Below are 25,826 nucleotides of genomic sequence, written 5' to 3' on the forward strand. Positions count from 1 at the left end.
TGGGTTAAACCACTTTTAAATTGTTTATTATAAAATACATATTTACATATGAAGGCACTTTGAAACCGTAACAGAATGTCATAGAAGCTGTTGCTTCAGCTGACCAAAGAGTCCACAAATATTTTTCCTATCATCACCTAAAAAGGTGGAAAAACCTGAACTCCAGCCAGTTGTAACACATTCATTGTTCTGATGAAAAAGTCCTACAGGGAATGACAACTACTAAGGATTTCAGGACCAGGTTTCTAGTTTTGGAGAACACTGTCACTGCTGAGCAGCCAGGGGAGCTCTGCAGATGCTGCTGAATTCAAACCAAACCAACCAAACCTTCCTCACACAGTATTGCTGAGCCTGACACTGTTAAGCCTGATCCTGTTTCCCACCCAGGAAGGTTGCAAATCCCCCCCTGCCCAAAGGGAAATCAAGATTCCCCATTTCCCCCCCTCAAGCACCAGAGCCATTTAGAGCCTGGAGCACAAACACTGCAGAGTGAGGGCTGCCACAGCACTGATGAGTAGATCAAGGCATGAAGTTCTTTCTCTTGTACTTTTTAGCTCAAGATCTGAAGACAAATATTAAAAATTGAAGAAAATGAAATGAACAGAATAACCTACATGAAATCCAGTGCCTGGCACAGCCATCTCCTCATCCCCAGCTCTCTACAGTCAAACCTTTCAGAAACAAGCACCTTTATTTAGAAAGTTAAAAAAATAATTTAAAAAAAAGTGATTAATAATTCAAAACCAAATTACAGAGCTTGTAAACTTTCTACTCACTGCTGAGTAGGGTCCACCAATTTAACCTACATTGTTAAATACATTCCTGCTCCATCATTGCTGGCCAGGCTCATCAGCTGAGCCTGATTGAGAGCATATTCCTGCCCTTCCCTGGAGCTGAGGCCCAGCAGATCCTGCAGCACATTCTGAACACACCAACCAATGAAGGGAACAGAGCTCCAAAAACAAGTCCTATGTCATCATTCCTTTTGTTTTGCTTTTCAGTTCCATATACACAAAACCTGAAAAAAAACAGTGCTGAGAAGTTTCCCTATGGCTCTAATCTTAAATGCAATTATGAAATAAGATCAAGCTACTGATTTACAGTAATGAATTAACCTTGACTTTCTCTATTTTGGCAAAATAACCATATCAAATCCCTCAGTGTAAAAAAAAACTTAGTTCCAAGAATTGGTTGCTGGAATTTAAACCTTTCCAATGAATCCAGACCTTTAATAGCTATAAAAAACCCCCAAACATATATACAAACATGCCTTATCTGATGGGCTTACATTCAGTGTAGATGCTACACAAGAGGCTAAGATCTTCAGGAAAAAATGAAATGAAGAGATAACAATTTGTTAAATGAATTTGTGCAGCTGAGCAGCTGTAAGATGGCCAAAGCTCAGCTGTTCCTCAGCTGCACCCAACTGGTACTTCACACACCACTTCATCACAGCTTCAGCACATATGAGCAGCTTCTCCAGCAGGGCTGCTCTCAGGCTTCCAATAGGGAGGGAGCAGCTCCACAGAAGCATTCACTGGCTCCAGGGAAAGGTAACTCAGACTCACTCAGGAGTCAGTGTCCAGCCAGTGTCCACCTCTATTTGTACTTGTTGATTATTGCTTTGTTATTGCAAAAGTTGCCTGATCCACATCATACCATCCACTTCTGCTGAAGTTCTGACAGGAGATGGAACATGGCACAAATCATACAGTTCAAGACTGCTCAGCTCCTCCTGAGGCTCAATGATCAATTTGTTCTCCACTCCAGTTACTTCCACAGTAAAACAATGCATAAATTCTTTAAAAATAAGGCACTTTTAAAGCTTCTTCCCCAAATACAAAAAGCTTGAGGAAACTTAACTGACTTCAACAATTTCCTTATCAATGTTATTCCAACAATAAAACCAGTATTACTAGAAGCTGAGTTACACTCAGAACTCATGATGCTCTCAATAAGGCTTGAGAACATCCAACATTGCTTTCTACAGAACACTCCTTTGCTGAAAGAGCTCCAGTAGAGTAACTTACAGCACAATGAGCTTTGGAAATGGAGATCACCATCACCTCCCATCCTCTGGCACTTACTACTTAACTCCTGCTTTTTGCATCCTGTAGAAGTCAGGTACGAGTTCCATCTTGAAGAAACTTGGCAGTTGTCTGTGTACAAGAACCAGAAATCAACAGCACAACAGCTGCACCCAGCTCCCCAGCTCTCAGGTCCCACAGAAAAGCAGCAGCTTCAATGATTTGCTCTTTCACTGACAACATCCTGGAGACGTTTGAGCAGAACATCATCATTTTCCTGGCAGAGTCTCTTTGTAGGGGATTCAGTGTCACTGTCAATTGTTATTGCTCGTTTCTTACTCCTGTGTTCACCTTGTTTTATCATATTGTTGATGTCTTTCAAACTCTGCCATCAAGAGAAAAAATTGATGAGTTGCTATGACTCCATTTCAAACCAGCTCTGGTGTTTAGTTACCTGAGCACAAAAGGTCATGAACCTCTTTGCCAAGCAAGAGATGGATTCTACCTAAAGAATTCTACCCTCCCCCACAAACTGACACCAGTTCAACAACACCTCAGTGCGCGAGAACCTGGTTAGGAGATGAATTAACACTCTAATAACCTTTTCAACCTTTCTCCTTCCTACCTTGGAAGGGCTCCCACTGAATTTGTAGAGCAGGGCAGTCCGAGGGGTCAGGCAGGCCCCGTTCTTGTGAGGGGAGACGTAGAGCGAGTGCTGCTGCGAGACGCGCCGGGGGGGAGAGCGGCTGCTGCCTGATGCTGGGGAACGGGGACAAGGGAGGTGCTTCCATCTGCACGACAGGACACATTTGGACAGGAACTAAATCAGAAGATATTCAAGAGCAGGAACTTCACAGAAGAAAATGACAGAATCATAGAATCGTCCTGGTTGGAAAGGACCTTAAAGATGATCAAGTCCCACCATAACCTAAATCCACCAACCATAACCTAATCTACCCATCCAGTGCTTAAATCATGTCCCTAAGTGTTCTTCTGAACACTTCCAGGGATTGTGACTCCACCACCTCCCTGAGCAGCCTGTTCCAGTGTTCAACCACTATTTTGGTAAAAACATTCTTTCTAATATCCAGGCTAACCTCCCCTGCTGCAACCTGAGGCCATTTCCTCTTGTCCTGTCATTACTCACTTGGGAGAAGAGCCCAACCCCCACCTCCCTAAAACCTCCTTTCAGGCAGTTGTAGAGAGCCATGAGGTCTCCCCTCAGCTTCCTCTTCTTCTAACTAAACAATCCCAGTTCTCCAGCTTCTCCTCACAGGACTTGTTCTCCAGACCTTTCCCCAGGTTGGTAGCTCCTCTGGACACGCTCCAGCAACTTGGCATCTTCTTTGGAAGATTTTATCCCATAACAGTTAAACAACAGGTCAAATACCCACCAAACAACACAACCAACTCATTTCCCAGGTGTGTTGCGCAGCTGCTCCACAGGCATTTGAGCAACTGGGTGCTGCAGCAACGTAAAGAAGCTGAAACCAGGGCTGTAAACTGAACTGCATCTGCATTTGTCCTCTTGAAAGGCTGTTAAAGCAAGTCCTCATACCATCACCTACAACTGTTTGACTTTTGTAAGCACACCAGGTGGATAACAGAATAAAATTACCAACATGTTTAACAGTCAGAAAAAATTACTCTGATTATTAGATAGAGCAAAATTCCAAAGTCTTTTACTTACTACATAATCCTGGTTTGTGATATCATACTTCAGTGCAAATGATTTTACTCTTCCTACATAGACTGCGTTGTAAAATTTAATGAGATCTCCTCTCTCCTCTGATCCCAACTCGCTGGAGTGCTCTGTGGGTCGTCCTGGGGAGCTGCCAGTTTTCACAGAGGAGTCTGACAACAAGACAGAGTTCAGATTTCAGAAACACAGTATCAGCAAACTGGGAGCTTCAGACTCAAGCTTACTATCCAGCTGACAAGAACCTGTCCATAGAGGGACTAATTAGTGAGATGAATTAAAGAAATATGCTTCAGACAGGAGCAGGGTGTGTGGTAGGTGGTTATGGATGTTAGGAGGAGCTACAGATTGCTGCTAGCAGGCCAGGGGGCATGGCTCAAAAGGCCAACATTCTTTATTCCAAACCTGGAGAGAGTTGGAGCAAAAAATTCATAGAATGGTTTGACTTGGAAAACAGCCTTAAAGATCACCCAGCTCCAACCCCCCTGCATGGGCAGGGACACCTCCCACCAGCCCAGGTTGCTCCAAGCCCCATCCAGTCTGACCTTGAACACTTCCTAGGGATGGGGCAGCCACAGCTTCTCTGGACAACCTGTTAAGTGTCTACATTGTAGCACAATTGGCCGCTTTTCCCCATGGTTATTTTCAGGACTGGTACAGAACCCTTTTCTGCTTTTAAAACTAGGTTTTAAACAGTCTGACAGCTCCCAGCTTTTAGCTTCTATGAAGGTTTTCAGTGATCAGCTGGCAGAGAACAGCTTCATACTCAACTCAATGAGTTGAGGCCATAACACCATTTGTTCAGGCATCCCAGGGAATGGCTGTTCAGTGGAAAACATCTTGTTTGGATGTTCTTGGAAAACATCTTTGCTGCAGCCGCACAGCAGGTCTGCTACTGGTAATGTTCCCTCTCCCCTAATTTAGCTGCACCACTACTGAACACAAGCTTCTGTGCTCCATCCTTTGCACTGTTTTCTGCCAAGCAAAAGAGGGCAACACAGAAAAGCCTCTTGCAATTACTGCTCTGCAGGCAAACACCAAAAGCTGCAGCTGATACCATGTCACTCCTCAGTATGTCTGCCTTGTGCCACAACACAAGCACAGGGTCCTGCAATCTGCTGTCAAAAGAGCAGGAGTTAATACTAGATAAAGGAGACATGAGTTTATTAACTGAAGAAAAAGTCTGGCAGGAAAAACAACTGAAAAACTTTGGAACCAAGTACATTTGTCTGACAAAACACTCACTGCCACTTTGGACGCTCTCTGACATCCAAGAACTACGGAGCTGTGGATGCTGAGCCTGCAGACCAGCACTTTCCTGGAACCCCAATCACCAAAAGGCTCTTAAAAAGCACTTGAATCCCACCCATAGTGGGAATTTACCACATGGAGTATGTTCTACGTTTCTCCTTGTGTCCTGGCTGCAGATCTGCCCTGCTCATGGGTTCATACATGGGCCTGTGATCTCTCAGCTCCCTGACACCCCACCAGAATCAGCCATGGCACCATTTTAATGCTTTTCTCAAATACTACTCTCATCCCTTTTCCCCTCTAACTTGGAGCAAAGTAAACATCAACTATTTAAAAGAAACCTGAATATAGGAAAACTGTGCTCTTAGAAAGTCACCATTTTTATTTTCTGAAACAAATTCTCCCTTTTTAATCCTTCAGATAATATTAAGATAGATATTAAGATATTAAGCCCAGCTGATATTAAGAAAAAAAACCCTGTCATAATATTCTTGGTACTGTATCTTTCTCTGTCAACCAGTGCTGCTGTCCAGGAAGAACTACAGCATCACTGACAAATGAAGGAACCACTTCAACCTCAGCAACCACATTTAAGGAAACAAAAGGAAACATTTTTTCCAACTACAAAGTGTACTTCCTGTATCTAACACCTGGGAACACTACTGACAATGTTTTCTTTTTCAACAATACAATTATTTTTAAAAATACATTTAAAACTGTAAAAGCTATTTCACTTCTCCTTAGTACTTGACACTTCAGTTCTTTAAAAGCCTTCAAGTACATTTTTAAAGACAAGAGATGATTTGGCTGTTCCTACCTTCTGTCATCTCCACGTCTTCATTGGCATTTTTGTCCAAGGGGATGTTGGCAGAACCATTTCTCAACAGGACACTCCTATAAACCTACAGACATGGAGGAAAAACACTGTTGTCAAGGAAAGCAAGGAAGTTAGAGGACTAGATGGAATCCCATCTGAATAAGAATGAACATAACACTGAAGGGGATTTGACTTTTCCCTCATCAGCATAAAATAACCTTGATGACAGGACAGTGTCTTCTCAGCAAGTGTGATGACACCAAGCTGGGAGGACTGGCTGATGCACCTGAAGGCTGTGCAGCCATTCAGTGAGATCTGGACAGGCTGGAGAGCTGGGCAAAGAGGAACCTCATGAGGTTCGACAAGAGCTAATGCAGAGTCCTGCACCTGGGAGGAACAACAAAATGCACCAGGACAGGCCAGGAGGTGATCTGCTAGAGAGCAGCTCCATGGAGAAGGACCTTGAAGTCCTGGCAGGCAACAAGTTATCCATGGGACAACAATGTGCCCTTGTGGCCAAAAAGGCCAATGGTATCTTGGGTCTCCAGCAGGTCAAGGGCCTCTACTCGGCCCTGGTGATACCTCACTTGGAGCGTTGTGTCCCGTTCTGGGCTCCCAGTTCAAGGACAGGGATCTACTGGAGAGAGTCCAAGGGAGGCTACAAGGATGGTGAAGGGACTGGAACATCTGTCTGATGAGGAAAGGCTGAGAGACCTGGGGATCTTCCATCTAGAGAAGAGAAGACTGAGGGGGGATCTAATGAATGTCTATCAATCCATGAGGGCAGCAAGAAGGCAGGACAAGCTCTTGTCACTTGTGCCGTGGGACAGGACGAGGGGCAATGGATTCAAACTGGAGCCCAGGAAGTTCCATCTCAACATGAGGAAGAACTTCTTTCCTGTGAGGGTGACAGAGGCCTGAGACAGGCTGCCCAGGGAGGTTGTGGAGTCTCCTTCTCAAGACCTGCCTGGATGCCTTTCTGAGTGACCTGCCCTAGTTGGCTTTTTTTGGTCCTGCTCTGGCAGGGGGGTTGGACTTGATGATCTTCAGAGGTCCCTTCTAATCGTGACCATTCTGTGATTCTATGATTACAAAAGCCACCTCCATCTGTGCTTTAGGGAAGAAGACCCTGTTGACTCACATGGCTGTTTGCTTGTGGCTGATTTCTGTAACTTTTCATGATGTCCTGAAAAGATCTTTCCTCTTTGGTTACCTGGAAAAGAAAAGGCTATTGAAGACCAAGTGCAAGCAGTAAGGTGGGGCTAGGGGCTACTCACGTCCAGTTTGTTCAATTAGCTTCCCTCCATACAGCTTTTTTTGTTAGTTTTAAAATTAGGTATTCATAGTGATACTTAGTTCTGGTGATGAGAATGTGAAAAAACAAGGATTTTTCTTATTCAGAAATTCCTTGTTTCTTAGCTACTAAAGCCTTTTGTTGCTTACGATGACTGAGAATTATTCCTTTCTCAACTTCTAGTGACATAAAAATCAGAGAAGGGAAATATCATTAAGTCAAAAATGCATCTGTGAATTTGAGAACTGGACCCATGAACATTTCTAAACAGAAAGTGCAGAAATTCTGAACAAAACAGCAGGCAGGCACATGCACATGTGCAATTTCAGCTCTCTTTAGTATTTCAAAATAGTTCATTTGTTAAAGGACACTTTTTCAGCCAAGCATCTCTAATTTTAATAGCAGATGAGCTACTATTTTTGTAATACAAGTCAGGAGAGAATCTATCAAGGTTGCTGGCTGAATTTCCAGGTCTAACACCACACTGGAGACAGTCCTCAGCAGACTTGAACAAAAAAAGAAGTGACAACCTACATAATGAAACCCACAGCACTGACTGTTCAATGGTTTTGCTTTTCTGCAGCCATTAGTATTAGTGTCAAATAAGCTTAAGCTAGGCTACAGGTAGTAGGAGCACAGGTTGTCACAATCTGAGCATCCCCTTCCCTCCACAGATAGTGCTCCTCTTTGTCTTCCTCAAGAAGGTAATCCATCCCAAAGGTTTCCAGGAGCCTGGTTTTAGCTACACTTTCCTGAATTTGTGTCCAAATCAAACTTGATGGCCACTGTAACCATCAGCTCTTCAGTTTGACTCCAACCTATATTCCAGTTTCCTAATCCAACTTAACAACACCTTAAATCAAGGCTGGCAAATTGAATGAGAAATTAAGAATTTGGAGTAACAGGCAACCAGCTCCATCCCTCAACCTGAATCTTCAAAAGCTAAGAGAATTTTTGTGGAATAGCAACTTTCCATCCATCCATAAGGTTGTGAGCTCCTGCAGATATTGGCACCTGCATCATTCTGTAACCATAAGGGTGCTGCCAGTTCAGATAACACAGATCAGGAAGATGGCAAACAGGACAGAAAACAGATGTGGGGCATTGGGACCACACACTACTTTGTCTATGCTGAATGCTTGTCATGAATGAGTTCAGGAAGAGAGCAAGCAAAAAATGTGGTGGGGCTTCATCCACTTCTTGGAAGGACTTTTCTTTCCCTCCAGTAACAGGTCAGGAATGAAGCAATCAAATTATAAACTGCAAACACAATTTACAGTGTGAGTTGACATAAAACTGCCCAAGTTTCTTACAACCACAGGTTACCTTTGCCATGATGTAGAAAGCACAAAGGAGGAGCTGGTCCAGGTGTCTGTCCTTCATGAGATCAGCACAATGAACCAATGTGAATTCAAAGCAGGTCCAGATCTTCCTGCGCAGGTCGGTGGAGACGTCCAGCTTCAGGCACAGGTCACGCAAGCGCACGCTGGCCAGGTGGTAAACCTGAAGAGAGAGACAGCACTGGAGCCCAACCAGCTTCCCCTCACCTGCCAAACTGACAGTCCTCAGAGTAGAGGAGTTCTCTTTGAATAGTTTGCCTCTGCAAAACCTCCCCCCTCTGCCCAAGACAATGACTTGCAAGGCTAAGCTGCCAGCCCTGTTCAGACGCCAACAGGAAATCCACGTAAGAACAGTGTGACTTCAGCTTCTATACCCTGTCACTCACTCAGTACAATGGACACTGCCAACCAGCACAAAGAAGGGTCAGATCCTTTTTTTAAATTTTTCATTACTAAAAATCTGTCTCAAAACCTGAAGGAACTATCAAGTGCAACATCAGCCTTCTGTTTGGTTCCAGAAGTTCTAGCTCCAGGGATAGTAACTGGGCACACTCTTTATGCTGTAAGGCAGAGTTCATCTTGTTTTCACTTGCTGCACTGAAGAGGAACAAGAAAGGGAAGTAGGGAAAAACTGTAACTTTGAATATGATGAACAATGGAAATGGGAGGTAAAAATTTAAAGACAAATTTAAGTGAAGATTTTAGTTCTCCTTCCTAACTAAGAGCAGTATGTTGCCTGCCACATTGCTGGTCGAATACATGGCTAGAGCTGAAGTATTCCCCAGCTGGGAGTATAGCTTCCAAAATGCAGTTCAAATTCCTGCCTGGCAGCTGCCTAATCCATCCTCAGAGAGAGAATGGAATTCTTAGTCCATCCTGAGAGAGACACAGACTGACACAATCAAAATTAAACACTGAAACATTCAGACACACGATGTGGTTTACAAGTGTTTCCAGGAATTACTTTCTGTATTAACATCTACCTTAAAGACTGTTCAATGCACAATTCTTTAGGTTTACAACACAGACGCCCTAAAAGGGGAAAACTTCTGAAAAGAGCTTCTCTATTAAGAAAATAATAGCAAAAATATTTTTGAGAGGTTAATTTGGGCATATTCTTTGCAGGCATTTAGGCAAGTTAGCCCTGCCTCCTCTCACACATTCCACACTGGAAATTGAAGCAACCAGAAACAAGTCATCTGAAGTTTCTCTGAAGCACACCCAGTTCTTAACTTACCCCTTAAATCCTTCACTGAAAAAGCGAAGGAAAGAAGAAGTTTCTTCTTTCCAAAAACTTTTAGATAGCATCTTATTTGTCATTGCTTTCTGAGGCCTCACAGCAGCATGACCAGCACCACTGGGGAGACCTCAGGCAATTGCAAATGAGAATCTCCAGATGCAGGATCCAAAACAGTTTTGAGTGAGGAAGACACAGGAGAACAATCTCACCTCTGCTATATCCAACCCCTGCAAATGTTTGAGGCAGCAGAAACAGGCAAGAGAAGTAAAAAAGCTGTTTCTTATGGAGTTATTTAGAGAAGCTGCTCATTAAAGGGAAAAAAAAAGAAAGAAGCATCTTGGGGAGAGGAAGGAGGAAAACTGGATACTCTGCAACACCTGACAACACCTTTTCCTGTCTTCTCCCAGGTGTACAAAAACTGCTCATGCCAAAGGAAAGGTCTGTGAGGACTGAAAGGACATGAAAACTGCACAAGGAGGCAAGTTCCAGCGTGGCCTCAGAGAGCAGCAAGGCAGGACTGCCCAACAGGGACACTGACCTTCCTGTAGAACAGTGCCAAGGATCCCGTTCGCTTGGGTTTGCTGGCTGGTGGTGGCTGCACCTCCTGGGCCTGGCTCAGGGGGGCTGTGGTGGGAGCCTGAGCCTCCCCTTTGCAGGGCTGGCCCAGACTCATGGAGATGGGTATCAAGGTGATCCCTCCCATGTCACTTGAAATACCTGCAGATGATATATCCAGAAATACCCGTTTGCTCTCCTCACGCTGCAGTTACACTGCAATCCATAAATTCATGCACAATCAGGTCACGCTAAAGACATTTCATCCTGCACTGGATGATAAAAAACCTCTTTGTTTTCGTGAGAACCAAAGCATCACTTCATCTGTGGGGAGGTGAAACTGGAAGAAACAAGAACTCCCCAATGTTGTTCACAAGGAAGATTCTCCTCAGGATGCTTGTCAGGCATCAGATGTCTCCACAGAAGGAGAGATCAGTATCAACTTCAGATTGTTGTTTTGTTATAAAGTGACACATGCTCTTAACAAAATGAAAAAGTGCTACATGTTCAAGGTGCAAGGTTGGTCTATACAGATTTTAAGCAAGCAGAACATCTAGCAGAGACACAAAATGGGCAGAATCCCTACCGTGCAGTGGGATAGTAACCTTCTGTCCTGTTCTTCCTGGCACCGCCGCTGTTGACATGGTCAGTACAGTTTGGCCAGAAGAAAAGGACACATTTTCAGCAGCAATGCTTGATGCTGGAGCAATTGTCAACTTGGTTCCTTCAGTTAAGATTTTTTCCATTTGCAGCTCCTTGGGGCTGTCATCTCCAAAGAGCCTCCTCTTGGCACTGCCAGCTGCAGGAGAACTGTAGCGCTCGTGAACGGAGATCGGTGACAAGGGCTGCATGTCTGGTGTGCACAGGAGACATAAAAACAACCTCAAGAGGAGCAGTTCCCAACACTTCTCTACAGGAGGAGAAACAGCTAACCTCCAAACTACAGAATCAGAGTCCAATAAATTGCTTTTAGCTGAAAACTGATCTCACAGGTCACTGTTGCCAGGTGATATCCTAGAATGCTTTGAGTGGGAAGGAACCTTCAAGATCATCTAGATCCAACCCCCCTGCATGGGCAGGGACACCTCCCACCAGACCAGGTTGCTCCAAGCCCCATTGTTGCTGAGCTCAGACTTCTGTCACAGCTTCCCAGCCTGTTTATGAGCAGACTTACAGTGCTCTACCTGTCCCCTTTTATTCTGCAGTCACAGCAGCCAGCTCAGCTTCACCACCAGGCAGCACATGAAGACATGAGGAACCAAGCTGATGTGCAGAGTCCAAGGAACAAGCAGCATAACAGACACTACTCCAGCCTGCTTGGCAGATGAGCAGTGTTTGCAAGTGCTGTTCTCTGGACACACTCCTCCTCAGGAGCACTGACCACATGCCCTGGCTATGCTGTCTTCTTTATGACTTAGGACTTTATGGCTTTTAAAGTCTCTCTAAACCCGTGTCAGAAGCCTCCACTCTCACCCATCCCTGGTTCCTCTCAGGCTTTTCTGCTGCTTTCAAACACTCCAGCAGTGAGACTGAAGTACTAAAGAACACAAGACTGATCTACAGGCTTCTGTTCCTCTGGCTTTCTGCATTTCTGCTGAAGCCTGCAAGCCACCTGGAGGATGCCAGTGACAGCAGCTTCCTATTTCCCATGAAGCAGAACCCTTTTTGGATAACTGGCCAGGTACAACTGACTGGAGATCTAACTTCTTCCTCTGCCAGGATGATTTCCTTCTTCCAAAGGTAAACAACTATTTCCCATCACCACCATTCTCCATTTGAAGTTGGGAGAATTGTTTGGTACCAGCTACTCACATACAAGAGTCTCACACAGCTCCACCCATACGTAAGAGCCCTCTCCAAGTTGCTTTCCCTTCATCAAACAACTGCCCATACTTCTACAGCAACTGCTCACACATCTCTTTCCTAGTATGTATTTAAAAAAACCCCACCAAAACCCAAAAAGTCTGCAAAGCAGACTGCAATTTGCCAGACAAACACAAAAAGAGGACACATCACAACAGCAGTCAGTCCATAGTGCAGAACTTATGGACTATTGTTTGGGATACAACCAAAGCTGCACTTCCTGACTAGGGAAGCACAAAAAAGCAGCAGTGGCACTGCCTCTTCATCCTCAAGGGACAATTGTGTGAGAGAGCTGGGAATCTGCAAAGTCCAAGACAGTTCTCCAGAGGAAAGAACACTGCAGACAAAGTACTGTCCTCCCCTCCTGCAAGATGAAGTTCTGTAAGAAGGAGGAATAAACACCCCACTGTTATTGCTTAATGCAGTGGTGACAGTAGCAACCACCAGTGGACTTAGAGGGGAAAAAAGCAGTGACAGGGAGACCGGGATCTGAAGGAAAAAAAACAATAATGTGAATGCAACAGTAGTTGAGTGCTAACAAAAATGCTGGAGACTGCAAAGAGGAGCTTACACTTTAGAAAAGGTCACCTAAAATCCAGTCAAACTCACTGAGAACAAAAATGCCCCAACAAACAGGAAAAACCTGAACACCAAAGGACAATAAAGCTATCAACAACCCACTTGAGAGTAAGGCACCAAGACAAGTGAAGCATCATCACCAGCACCTGCTGCCAGTAAGACACAGCAATGGTCTGACTGGGTGCAGCTCCACTTTCCCTTGATCAGTTAAGAGGCTTCTCACAACTCCGAATGCTTCATTCAGATTCAAGACTGCTTTCTGCAATGCTGAAGAAGTCTAAGTTCTTTCCCCTCAAACTCAAACATTCAAAATGTATCAGAAATGGTGAACATACCCCGTCTCAAACTGCCACCAAGGTCTGTCCGAACCTCCTTCACTCGAGGATGAATGATAGGAGACACTGGCATCATGGGCAGATGCCCAAGCCCACCTCCTCCATTGCTTGCTTCAAAATTACTGGGAAATATCACCTGAGAAATCAGAAATGTCAGTCTGAGGTAACAACAGTTTTCTGTGAAAAACAAGAACATGAATTTCCTGACACAAGGAAAGCAGGTGACATACTTCTTCACAGGTTGGGACCTTGCTTTCAGAGGCCTGCAGAGCAACCCAGAGAGCTGAGTCCCGAGTCCAGGCAAGACTCTCCAGAATCTGTTCCTCAATGCTGTTGAGGTGCTTCACCATGTCTCTGGAAAGTCCCTCCTCAGACCGAATCAGCACTTCAATCACCTGATAGCAACAAGACAGACACAAAACCAAAGTCACATCGCTCACAGGTAACACTGTCAAATCATTATTCCTTTCAGGATCCCACTCCAAACTTCCCTTCAACATAGAATGCTCCAGCCTCTTTCTCACCTCTTAATCTTCCCCAATCCCCTTCTGATCCCTCTTTTTTTAACCCTCTTTCCCAAAGGCAATTCAGGAGTTGGGAGTGGACAGCATGTGTCCCATCAATGCAGAACCCACTACCAGGGTTTTTAAGGCCCTCTCTCAGCATCATGGAGCAGGTACAGAAGGAGAGCACCAAGCACAGGCAGAGTTCACCCAGAACCTGCAGGGCTCACCCAGCACCTGCAACATCCCTAGTGGTGGCAATGTCAGAACCCCAGCAGTTAAGCTTTTCTTCCTTTCTAACACGAGTCCATAACATAAAGGGTTGAAAACCACTGCTCTGAATTTAAGAAAAGCTTACAACCCTCAACATGTTCAAATCAGGGCTGAAAGAGTTGAAATGGCCCTTGAAATATCACACTCCACCCTATACTCTAATGCAAGATCCAGTTTATTTCTTTCTGATGGAGGAATATCATTCATCCTCTTATTCTAAAGCCCCAAAGATGGACCAAAACTAGGGCAGATAACTCAGAAAGGCATCCAGACAGGTCTTGAGAAGGAGACTCCACAACCTCTCTGGGCAGCCTGTCCCAGGGCTCTGTCACCCTCACAGCTTGTCCCTGCCTTCTTGATGCCCAGGAACGTGCCATTTTTCAGAGACCCAGTCCTAAGCCAGGGTTGATTTACCTTGTAGAAATAGAATGGCCTGAGGTCAAGCACCTCAATGATCCAGGGGAAGGTCCGAGGTGAGCTGTATGCAAAGAGCACGATCTCCAAGCAGCACGCCAGGAGGGAGCGGTGAAACACGTCCTGCTCCAAGACAGCCTGAGGAGAGCATGGAAAATGTCAACGATCTGAGGTTTGGGAAACTGAAGTTTGAATTCTGTGCAACTCCTACTACCTAACTTATTGCTGGAGAGAAGAGCCAGTGCTTTTTTTTCTACCTTCCACAATCTCCTGACAGGGAAGCTGCGAATGGCAATGACTTGGAACACACTAACCGTGCCAAAACCACCAGGTTTTTCATACTTGGGCCAAATGACTTGGCCTCCTCATGGCAAACCCCAAAGCAGAGCAAATGCCTTGCTGTCTGCCATGGAGCATTGGTACTGTTAACTGGGTAAAGAAGAGACTGAGTTTCTTTGTCCATAAAGACATGATTCTAGAAGGCAGCACAAATTCAGATTGTTAGATATACTAGAATTATACCACTTTAATAGCAGTAAAGACTACATTTAAGCACCTCCAATATATTTCCTTTTTTAATGCTAACAATGCTGATTTACTGCTCTGTTCTGGAACTGTCTGAAGATACCCTTTCAGAAAGGGTTACAAGAATTGTTCTCTTCTGCCAGCTCTTTACTTACAGTCAGATCCTTCCCATGTAGTCTTCGTGTTTCTTGCACCATTATAGTCTCCAAGATTTTGTAGTACAATATCTCTGCCAATTTTAATCTGTTTACTGCAAAATCTGAAATTTAAAACCACACAGATGAAGCCCAATGCCATTTGTATAAATGGCCTTACACTAAACTGACCAGTACTTGTCTTTCTTTAACAAAACAGTGCATGTGTGTGTATGTACAGACTCTGCAAACCAAAAACGTATGTTCAGAAATCCACTAGTCACAGGAAGAGCATAAAATTCTATAACAGTTTTAAAAAATTATGTGTTTTAATAAAGCAATGTAATTTTGCAGACACCTGCAACAATGATTTTCCTATTTGTATTCAGTCCCCTTCAAATGTTAGATCTAAGAAAAATGCAGGTCTACTATATTTGTTAAGAGCTGCTATAGTTTCAATGCTCTTTGTTATCCCAGTTTGAACTGCAACCTGAGTTTTACTCTCTAATAAAGTTTTATCATCATAGAATGGTTAAGGTTGGAAGGGACCTTAAAGAACATCAGGTCCCAACCTCCCTGCTATGAACAGGGACACCTCCCACCAGACCAGGCTGCACAAAGCCATTATCCTTAATGTTCTGTTCAACAGCCACACTTTTCTGCTTCAATATATTCTGACTTGAAAAACAACTCCACTGTATGAAGTATGTAGACAATAACATATACATGGATTTAATTTGTCCTGGATTAGCATTTTGGAACCTCCCATGAATGTCACATCCATACCTATATGGGATCCTGGCTGCTCATCTGTTGCCTGCGTGTAGCTGCGGCAGAAGGTCTCCCCGATCTCCTTCACCCTGTTCAAGATGCTCTCCATGGGGCTGCGTGCACAGGACCTGCAGCAGGACACAAAGAAAGCCTTGTTTGTATAAATAAATATCCACTTTCAAAGAAACCCCTCAACAAACAAAAAAGCCCCACCCAAATAAAAAGAAAAACTAGTTGCTGAGCTCTCCTCAACAGGCAATAAATAACCTGCATTACAAGAGGAAAACATAAAATACACAGAAGCACATTTTCCTCTTTTCCTTCCCTCAGAGAGGCTAAGTGGATTTTGAAACAAATGCAGCAGAAAGCAAAAGCTACAGCAGCACCCATGGGAGAAAAATGTATCTGCTAGGAGCAAGGTAATAGGAAAGATGCTGCAACAGGCAAGCAGACAACCCAAGGCATCCAGGAGTACAACCTGAGGGAGTCCAGGGAAGCTTTGCAAGTGAAGGAGCAGCATCTTTCCAAAAATACCTTATTTACCAGCAAGGCAGTGAGGATCTGATGAACTTCACACAGTCACTACCATAAAAAGGGGCCAGAGAATCTGTCTGGAGATGCTCTGAGCACCCAGATTTTCCAGCAATCCTCTATTAGAGGACAGCGATTTGTGACTAGCATCAAACCAAGACACTCAACCATTCAGGAAATCCAGCACTGAAATAAAATGAGGTTTCATTGAACAAAGCCTTCTAATTAACTCCAAAGTTATGTTTCCAAGGCATTAAAATAGCAAAGAAAATATTCAAAAGCATAGAAAATGACACAGTCCAACCCACAGTTCCTTCCATGTCTCATAAGCAGCCAGGACATATCCTAGTGCTTCCTGAGCCCGTGTCCAAGATGACAGAAGTACTCAAAACATTTCTTATCAGAGGGTCACTCAATTCTCTGCTTCAGTATTTACATCTCTTGACACTGGGTTATTATTTGAACACAGTTTTCACTAAAGACTGTAGACACAGTCATGTTTTAATTGTGTAATATAAATCCAATCAAACAGTCCTTAAAAAACAAACATTCCAAACAGAAGTGCATCTTGCTGAGCATTTCTGAGGTTCTAAGAACAAGTGCTAGGAAAACTTTCAAAAATGTATGTAATCCCAGAGATGAGAACAAGGAGTAATATTTTTCACCCATTTTTGAAGGTTGCTTTAAAAAAAAACCACATCACTTTTGCACTTCCAATGTTACATGCTAAAACCAGGTGTCCATTCTGATCAACCAAAAATTATCTGGAGACCTTCTTATGATTTTCCAGTATGATACAGCAGCCATAAGGGCTGAGGGAGAGGCTTGTGACTAGGAATGCTCTAACTCCTGCTGGTATGTCTGCCCTAGGACAGGAATGACAGCTCAGGGCAGAAGCCAATAAGCTGAAGCATGCTCAGGGAACAGGCACCAGAACAACCCCAGAAGTGGAGAAGGTGGCTGCTACAAAGCAAGAGATCAGCAGCAGCAGCAGTCTGGGTCACTGCTGGGCTTACATGTGCTGTGAGGTTAGGCCAAGACATCCTGCAGCAGTGTGAAGGAGAAATGGGAGCCTTTTGGCTGCTTTTAGTCTTATCTCAACTCTTTAAGACAAAGATTAGAGTTTGTTGACTCTTAACACTTCCCTCTTCCCCAAGAACTCTGCCAGCACAGCTATCATATATTTTAATTGAGCCATACTTGTTTAAAATGAATTTTAAAAAACCCAACAACTTTGTCTTTCAGGCAGACAAACAGCTAAATTAACATTAGCAAAAACTGGTGGTGACAAGTGTGTGTGGGGGTGTGTGCTCAGCTACACTTCTGTTTTCTAAATGATCTCATCTTCTGCAGAAGGGTTTTGTCAACTAGAAACAATATAGAAACACAAAAATATTCTGCACCACACCAAAAAAAAGTCAAATTTGATCAAGGAAACAGTCACCAGCATGAAAAGAGGAGTTTCTTTTTGTATGAGCAGCTGCAGTGGAAGAACTTACTGAAAAATAGCTATAAGTTGTTCACTGGGTGCATTTTTCAATCCAGCCACAATACTCTGCAACCTGCTCACACTTTGTGTTGCTGAAGCAACAGGAGTGATGACAGCTTCCTTTTCTCGTAGGTACCTTCTTCCAGTCAGAGGAGTTGAAGGTGCAAATGACCTTTTCTGTCAGATAAAGGAATAAATAAAATCAGTCAACAGAGCCATTTCAAATGCCATTGAAAGGAGCATCTCCTGCAGAATCACCCCAGAGATCACCCCATCAGCACTGTCCCTGAAGGCTGCCACCACACCTGTCATCTCAGGACCAAAAAGTAAAGTTATTCCATAAACACAAAAGAGAACAAATCTTCAGGCAGACTAAAATGAACTCCAATGTTTTTAAAAATAAAATACAGGAAAATGAGACTTTAAATCTTAAAGCCTGTATATTTTAAGCTCAGTTGGATTTAGAAAAATCCAGAGCAAGAATGAGAAAGCACAGGCTCCCCTTCACAGCCTCCACTGCATGAGTTGGGTCACCCAAGGAGCATGTGGCAGAGCTGCCCAGAAGAGAGTCACAGGAAGACATTCTTTGGGAAATGCTCTCCTGGTGGACCTAGAGCCTCCCCTCATCCAAAGAAGGATGTAGCACTCTCAAGCAGATGGAGCTGTGTTGATTGCACTCACCTGTTTGTATCCTGCTTTCTGGAAGTGATGCAATAAACAATTTGGTTTTGCATTATTAGAACAATGAGATTTTGAAGATGTAAAGCAAATATTGAGGAAAGGACACACCTGCAGTCAGCACGTGGGAACAGCAGTCAGGTCATCATACTAGAGAAACTGAACCTCAACACTGACCAACTCATTCCAAACTCCTGTGTTTAACTTGCCTGAACATGAAACACACTTGGGAGAACAAGCTAAGCAGCATAATCCATTTACACCAGCACCTTGTAAGTATTCTTATTTTTCAATTGGCATGTCAATCAAACAGGGCTCCTTTACCCAGCCAGCATCATCTTTTTCCCTTATGAAAGTTTAAAAACTAATTAATCAAGTGTTTTTTTCCCCACATGGCAATCAGATTAAAATATAGTTTACATTTTTAAACACAGTGAAACATTAACTCTGTTCATAGGCTGCTTTTTGTAATGAAGAGTTAGACTTTGGTGGGTTTTATGTCTTGAATATTATTTTCCATAGAACAGTGCACAAGTTGGCTTTTCCTGTCCTAACGAAGGAAAAACTGGGAACAAAAAAAACTGAATCAGCCACAGAGTGGTCAGGGTTGGAAGGAACCTCTGAAGATCATCTAGTCCAAACCCCTTGCCAGAACAGGGTCACTGACAGCAGATCCCACAGGAACACATCCAGGTGTGTTTGGAATATATCCGGAGAAGGAGAACCCACAAGCTCTCTGGGCAGCCTGTCCCAGGGCTCTGTTACCAGTTTATCTTGAACCTCCTATGCTTCAGTCTGTAAATCCAGTGTAAAGGTTTCATTGTATTCTTATGGGGTATAAATAAAGTTTGAACAAAACCTTTGTATTTAGGTCTTAGCCACTTACTGATTTTTCTTGGACAAAACCAGACTATTTCACACATCAAAGTGCTCTCATGTTGTTTAAGGAAGTTACTGACTAAACTCCCCAGGAAAGAAGACCTGATCATTTCTCCTTAGCAGGACAGCATCCAGCACCTTCCTCTCAAGACGAAATTCATAACATACAAAGTTACCTCAGTGACTCAAAGAGCATACAAGGATGGAAAGCCTTTGAAGGAACACTTGAAGTGAGAGCAGCACATTAAATCATGGAATAGTTTGGGTTGGAAGGGACCTTAACCATCTAGTTCCCACCCCCCTGCATGGGCAGGGACACCTCCCACTAGATCAGGTTGCTCAGAGCCCCATCCAACCTGCCCTTGAACACTTCCAGAAATTAATCACCTTTTCAAAATGCTGCTGAAGGTGGCACTCCACATGAGCTCTGGCTGCTGTTTTCCCCACTGGCACATCTGCAGGAAACTTCCGAGGAGTTCCGATCTCTTCTTCAGCGTCAGCTCCCAGGAAAACCCTCTCGTCAAAGTCACCCACTGTCAGAACATACTCTTCATACTCTCTGTTCAGTGCTTTACTGGAAGAGAAGCCCAGGTTTTATACCAAAGGTTAAACTGCTGAAGGTGCCAGTGGAGGAACAGGTGATGGAAGCATTCCCTGCTTTCAGCAGCTGTGCTGCTGTGAGCAAACCCTCCTCTGCTCCCTCCAGCAGCTGCTGCTGGGACCCCTCTTCCTCCTCAGTCAGCACCAACATTTGCCTCTCAGTAAGAAGAGGAAAAAACAACTTTGCTTCTGTCACACTTGCAAATAAAGTAGTTTGGAAGGACTCAGCCAGGCAGAGGTTACATCTTTGCACATCCAGAGCTATTACCAGTGGTTGCACTAAAGCAGCTACCCTGGATTTCTGCTTTTGCCACTTTGTAACCCATAATTCTCATAATGGTACAGAGGAACTTAAGAGCTAGTTGCCTGGATTCCATTTCTAAAATCACCACTGACATATGATGCCAACCAACACTTTCATTTTCTTTATTCCAGCAAACCCAACTCTGCATTTAATCTCCCAGAGGTTGCAAAGATTTAAAGAGTTGGGAACCAGAATGAAACTTCTGGATAAAAACCAGAACCAGCTCACATCACTAATCCTGCCTGCACATTGTACATGATTGTGACACGAAACACATTTTGTCTGCAAAGTGTCTTAGCATTTCCACTTAAGCTTGTGTATCAGTGGAACATCACAACATATTAATGGTGCCAGTGATCCCACAGGAAACCTGACTGGATCACAGGTTCATCTTCCCCACATCTTTTAGAAAAAAGGTCTATAAACAGTTTGGACACGGAAACAGAGGCTTCCACGTTCCCTTTAGATGTCAAGCTACCTGCAGAGGAACAGAGACTTTTCCATCCTTCCACATGACAATATTATTTAAGTAATACTATTAATTTTTAAGTAGAAATACTAAGAGAAGTTCACTGCTTCAAATTGGTCACAGCAACACTGTTTTATGTCTCAATTTGACTGTTATCTACATTTTTTAAACAACTGAGTCTTTGCTCATAATTTTCCAAGCAAACCAAATAGTTAGAAACTCACCTTGCACAATCAAATTAAGTATTTTTGGAAAAGGGAAAAAAAGTCCATTAAGGGAACCACAACAAAGCCCCTCTCTTCATATTCTGCATTTAAATTAGATTTCGGAAGTGAGTTAAAAGTTTCTGAACCAACCACACTCCCCTCCCACAGAAACGTGCTACTACTTTTTTGTGGTTTTGCAATTGTTGCTTCTTTTCCTTCTGAAAATTTCTGGTGCATTCACAGTAATGCACTCAACTGGAGACTGATAAATGAATCTAAAGACTTCCCTACTCTGGTATAATATCTGAAGTGTGTATAGAAACACATCTGTGACCTTCAGAGCCCAAGTTTTGCTTTCCATTAGATTACTCAAAGATTCCAGCTGCCACAAAATGAGGGCAAGCACCACAAAAGCTGGTATTAAGGAAGACACTCTGCAGCTGAGCTCCTGACATCTGACACATCTCAGATCCAGAAATCATTCCAGCCAAACAGCAGCTTTGATTGTCATATAATTAAAAGCCATTAGTTATGGAAAGATAAAGGAAGAGGAAAACTTGAGATTTAGCATTCAAAGGCCTGTATTTCAGAAATTAAACCAAACCCCATGATTTAAAAACGTAAGTTGCAACTTACTTATTTTCTGTAAAATTGCTAAGATCCAACAGACATTCTCCTTTTAAGATCTAAGAATAAAAAGCAGAAATAATTTACATAATAAAATAAAAACTGTGCCAACTGTAACAGCGTGAGGGCATGATGGTTTTAGCCAAAAAGGAAATGGGATTTTGGAGCATAACTGGACATTTTTTTGCTTAGAATGAAGGACTACAATGCCATTAGCAAGGCAAAGAGATGAGGACTGTTCTATTGGCAGGTCAGGGACTGACCTAATGAACCACTAAACAGAAAATCCCACAGAGCTTGGAAGAAAATTCCAGGATCAAAATGAGACAGAACAATTTGTACATCTGCAACTTCAACCTCCCAGAGCATTTTGCTCAACTCCAAGCCAAGCAGTAACACCCACACTACCAAGACAGTTACCCCAGAAAATGATTTTCCAATGAGATGACTTTTTTGCCTCAACATTGTTGTCCACGAGTCCATTTCCCACTGCCAAGAATGGAAAGCAAAGATTCTCCGTGGCCATAAAAAGCCAAAACACAGAGAACCTTACAGGAGACATCATTAAAAGAGAGAGCAAATTCTGCTCCTGCTAAAATACAAAGAAAACCTGAGACAGCCTAAGGTCACCTGCCAACTAGTACACTTCCCTGCAGGACTTAAAACAGTCTCGAGTTCATTCATCTGAGCACTACCACGCATTCTTAAAACTAGTAAGATGTACCTTCCTATCAAATAATTTTGAAATGTATGGTTTAAAGTAGTGTTCCTTTATTCCTTTTGCTTCTACTAAAAGCCCATCATGCAGCTCACATAGTGTGGCAATGATGCAAGGAGGATCTTCAGAGGCTTTGATCTCTGTGGTGTGGCAGTCTGCTGGTAAGCCTGGGAACAAGGCAGGGGAAAGAAGAAAAAAAGACAGCAAACCTTCAGCTTCATTTAAACAGAAAACAAGACAATAAAGCTCAGCTGATTTTAAAAAATCTGTCCTCACTGTACCTTTAAACGATGGATTTAGCAAATCTCTTCTATTTGGACACAAAAGGGCATTGGCAAAAATCAGGTCCAAGCAGCAGAGAAGCAAATGATAGGAATTTACTAAATCATCTCCAATCATACGGAAATTACCTTCAAGAGACAGCACATCATGTCAAGCAACACAACAGAAGTTCACAACTCAGCATGTAGACAAACCATGCAGCTGAACACAGCAAGCCTACCCTTCGTGTACACAAAGAGAGTCCAGCAGAAGTTGAAGAGATCTCTGACACCACACGGCATCCGCCTGCCAGCCGGGAAAAGGGAGAGGTCAGTCCTCAGCTGCCGGGAGCTGCAGCTTGCTCTGCAGGAGGCATTTCATTCTGCTTCCTTGCTCCAAGTAACAGCCAGAGCTGTTGTCTCCCTCAATTCACACTAAGGCACAACCTAAGCTACACATCCTTGTTTCAGTTTTCACCAGCAATGCCCCTGCACAGCAGCCTGTGTGCTCTGCACAGCATCCCTGACCTTCTGAGCAAACAGCTGCTCCTGGCCTGGCACCCCAGACACCTCGTTCTGCTGGTGCCACATCTCAAACAGGATTCCCTCCTGCAGCTGCAGGTGGGGAGGTGCCAGGGGCAACATAAATTCCAGTGATGAAACCATCATTCCTAAATATTTTACTCAAGTCATCCCTTCAAAATATGCAACGACATCTTCTACTACAGCTCATCTGCTGAATCATGTTTGGAGAAGAGATAATCATAGAATCACAAACTGGTTTGGGTTGGAAGGGACCTTAAAGCTCATCTAGATCCAACCCCATGCATGGGCAGGGACACCTCCCAGTAGGCCAGGCTGCTCAGATCCAAACCCACAGAGCTGGGAGACCAGGGCAGACCTCACTGAAGACAACCACAGAGAAGCTGAAGCTGCAGTTACACTAACAAACACTGGCCCAGTGAAGGAGCCCTGAGAAAACTCCTCCCAGTACAACCCAGCAATTGCCCACATTACCTGCCAGCCATGACAAGCTGTAGCAGCCAAACTTCCCTTTCTACCTGTAGATGTGTAGCTATGCTGGAGTGTTTTGCCAGAACAGTTATCCCCCTCAGATCAAGAGGACACACGAGTGAGCAAAACCACCCTGCAGAGACCCAGTGCAGCTCCCTTGTTAAGGTCACCCTCTCATACAAACTACCTCACAGTCAGCAGAAAACATGGACAAGATCCTTTGGTTAAGGCAGAAGTTCTGTGTGCATCTTGAAGCAGCACCACCAGTCACTAAGTTACTCCCAAACATGAGAGCTGTGACTTTCTTCCATTTACATGTCACCACAGAGAGGCCCTGTCACCTCAGAGCTTTACATCTATTGTTAAAGTACAAATAATGATCTTAATTTTCATAAGCCTGGCCACAAAGGTGATGAGAGGGCTGGAGCATCTCTCCTGCAAAGACAGGCTGGGAGAGTTGGGGTGTTCAGCCTGGAGAAGAGAAGGCTCCAGGGAGACCTTAGAGCACCTTCCAGTGCCTGAAGGGGCTCCAGGAAAGCTGGGGAGGGGCTTGGGACAAGGGCAGGGAGGAATTGGCGGGGGGAGGAGGGGAGGGAGATGGTTTAAAACTGGAAGAGTGGAGATTGGATATCAGGATGAAATTCTTGAGTGTGAGGGTGGGGAGACCCTGGCCCAGGTTGCCCAGGGAAGCTGTGGCTGCCCCATCCCTGGCAGTGTTGAAGGGCAGGTTGGATGGGGCTTGGAGCAGCCTGGGCTGGTGGGAGGTGTCCCTGCCCATGCAGGGGGTTGGATCTGGATGAGATTTAAGGTCCTTTCCAACCCAAACCAGTCTGTGATTCTATGAAACCTGCATAAGGTATAGTCCTTTCCAGGGAAAAGTCACATTAAACCCCCAAAGTACCTCTGCTTCCTGCTTCGCTGTGGTTTAGAAGTTTCTTCATATGGGTTTTGAAATATATCCAAGAATATTGGTTCAAACTTTTTGAAAATCACAGTTGACACTTCAAAGTTTCTCTCCAGCCTCTCCACTCGCTCTCGGAATTCCTGGGGCAGATTGGACATGTCCATCCACTTCTTCATTTTGCTAAAAAACTGAATTAGGCTTAAAAGAGAAAGAAAAAGTCTGCTTTATTTGTAGCTTTAATTAACTTCCTTTATTCTGATTTTTGTAAAGCCAAAATGCAACATATTTACTCCTTAGTGACCCACCTGATCAATATATGCATTTACCACTTATTTTGATAAGACACCCAAACTGAAATTATAAACTTTTTGCTGTTTATCACTTTTTCTCCTTGACTGTCATTAAGGCACAGGCACGGAAACACTACTTTTACTTAAGGGCTGCCTGCAAAGCTGCACCAGCCAGGGCAGGGGTAGCAAGGAAAGAGTGAGCACAGCTTGGTGTGTGTCACGGGGAGGCAGGAGAGGCAACAACACCACAAAGAGTCTGCACTTATCAAAGTCACCTCCACAAAACCCCGTTAACTGTAGGTGTAACTACCCTGGCAACCCCCCCAGGCAGCTCAGGTGGAAGCAGGAACATTCTGAGTTCTGCCTTCTCGGGTCACAGCTACTGTGGCAAGCAAAGCTGCGTGCCAGAGACCCCCCCAGAGACCCCCGTGGCACCTCAGGGTGGATGTGATGGGCCAGTCCCCCCAGCCACCCCCAGCCCTGCCCTACAGCCCCAGGCGGGCACGGGCTGCCTCTGGATTGACAACAGACCGTTCAGAGCTCTTGTTTGTGTTGCAATTAACTACAAAGGGAAAAAGAAACAGCTGGCGTGGGTGGAACAACTGCCGATCCCATGTGGGTGGTTTTTTGAAAGCTTGAAGTTGAAAATTACCTATTTGCATCTTATTTCCATTTATAACAAAAGAGGATTTATTGCTTTTACCCCGTTACCTCGGGCCATGCATTTCGCAGCGCTCGGAGCCGTGAGAAAGGCTGCGGGTACCTGAACCAGCAGCTTTAGCGCTGAGTGAACGGGCGCTGCGCCGGAGCAGCCGGCAATTAACCGGGGCAATTAGCAGCGCGGGGCAGCTCACCTGAGCCTGGCGGAGCGCAGGATCCTGGTCAGCGAGACGCCGTTCCCCTCCATCAGGCCGCTCCCCACGGTGGGCACCAGGCTCTTGCGGCAGGCGACGTAGAGCGCGCAGGCCAGCCAGTGCAGCGCCTCGCCCTGCGGGCACGGAGCGGGCGGGAGGGCCGGGCCGGGCCGGGCGGGGCCGCAGCGGGACCCGCGGGACGAGGCCGCCCCCCCCGCCCGGCCCGCGCCCCCGCCCCCCCCTCACCTCCAGGCTGTAGGTGCCCCGCAGCGCCGTGAAGTCCCGCAGCGCCTCGGCGGCGCTGGCCGCGTCCAGGTTGAGCTCCTGGCAGAGCCGCTCGATGGCGGCGCCGGGCTCGGCGGGCGGGCGGGACATGGCGGGCC

The 25,826-nt window shown here is 44.6% G+C and overlaps 1 protein-coding gene across 1 annotated transcript; it reads right to left on the reverse strand.

Moving 5' to 3' along the window:
* Nucleotides 1-25,826, reverse strand: RBL1 (RB transcriptional corepressor like 1). Its single transcript, XM_051633475.1, is given in 23 exon segments — nucleotides 1-2,412; nucleotides 2,653-2,763; nucleotides 2,765-2,818; nucleotides 3,718-3,881; nucleotides 5,795-5,879; nucleotides 6,936-7,002; nucleotides 8,410-8,591; nucleotides 10,207-10,385; nucleotides 10,810-11,076; nucleotides 13,001-13,136; nucleotides 13,231-13,395; nucleotides 14,191-14,328; nucleotides 14,871-14,974; nucleotides 15,636-15,748; nucleotides 17,651-17,817; nucleotides 19,585-19,771; nucleotides 21,413-21,462; nucleotides 22,128-22,288; nucleotides 22,403-22,531; nucleotides 22,624-22,688; nucleotides 24,297-24,497; nucleotides 25,444-25,577; nucleotides 25,690-25,826. Coding segments are annotated over 23 exon segments (3,159 nt in total). The 5' UTR covers nucleotides 25,819-25,826; the 3' UTR covers nucleotides 1-2,241.

This window comes from Apus apus, chromosome 15 (assembly GCF_020740795.1).
Source record: "Apus apus isolate bApuApu2 chromosome 15, bApuApu2.pri.cur, whole genome shotgun sequence".
NCBI lineage: Eukaryota > Metazoa > Chordata > Aves > Apodiformes > Apodidae > Apus > Apus apus.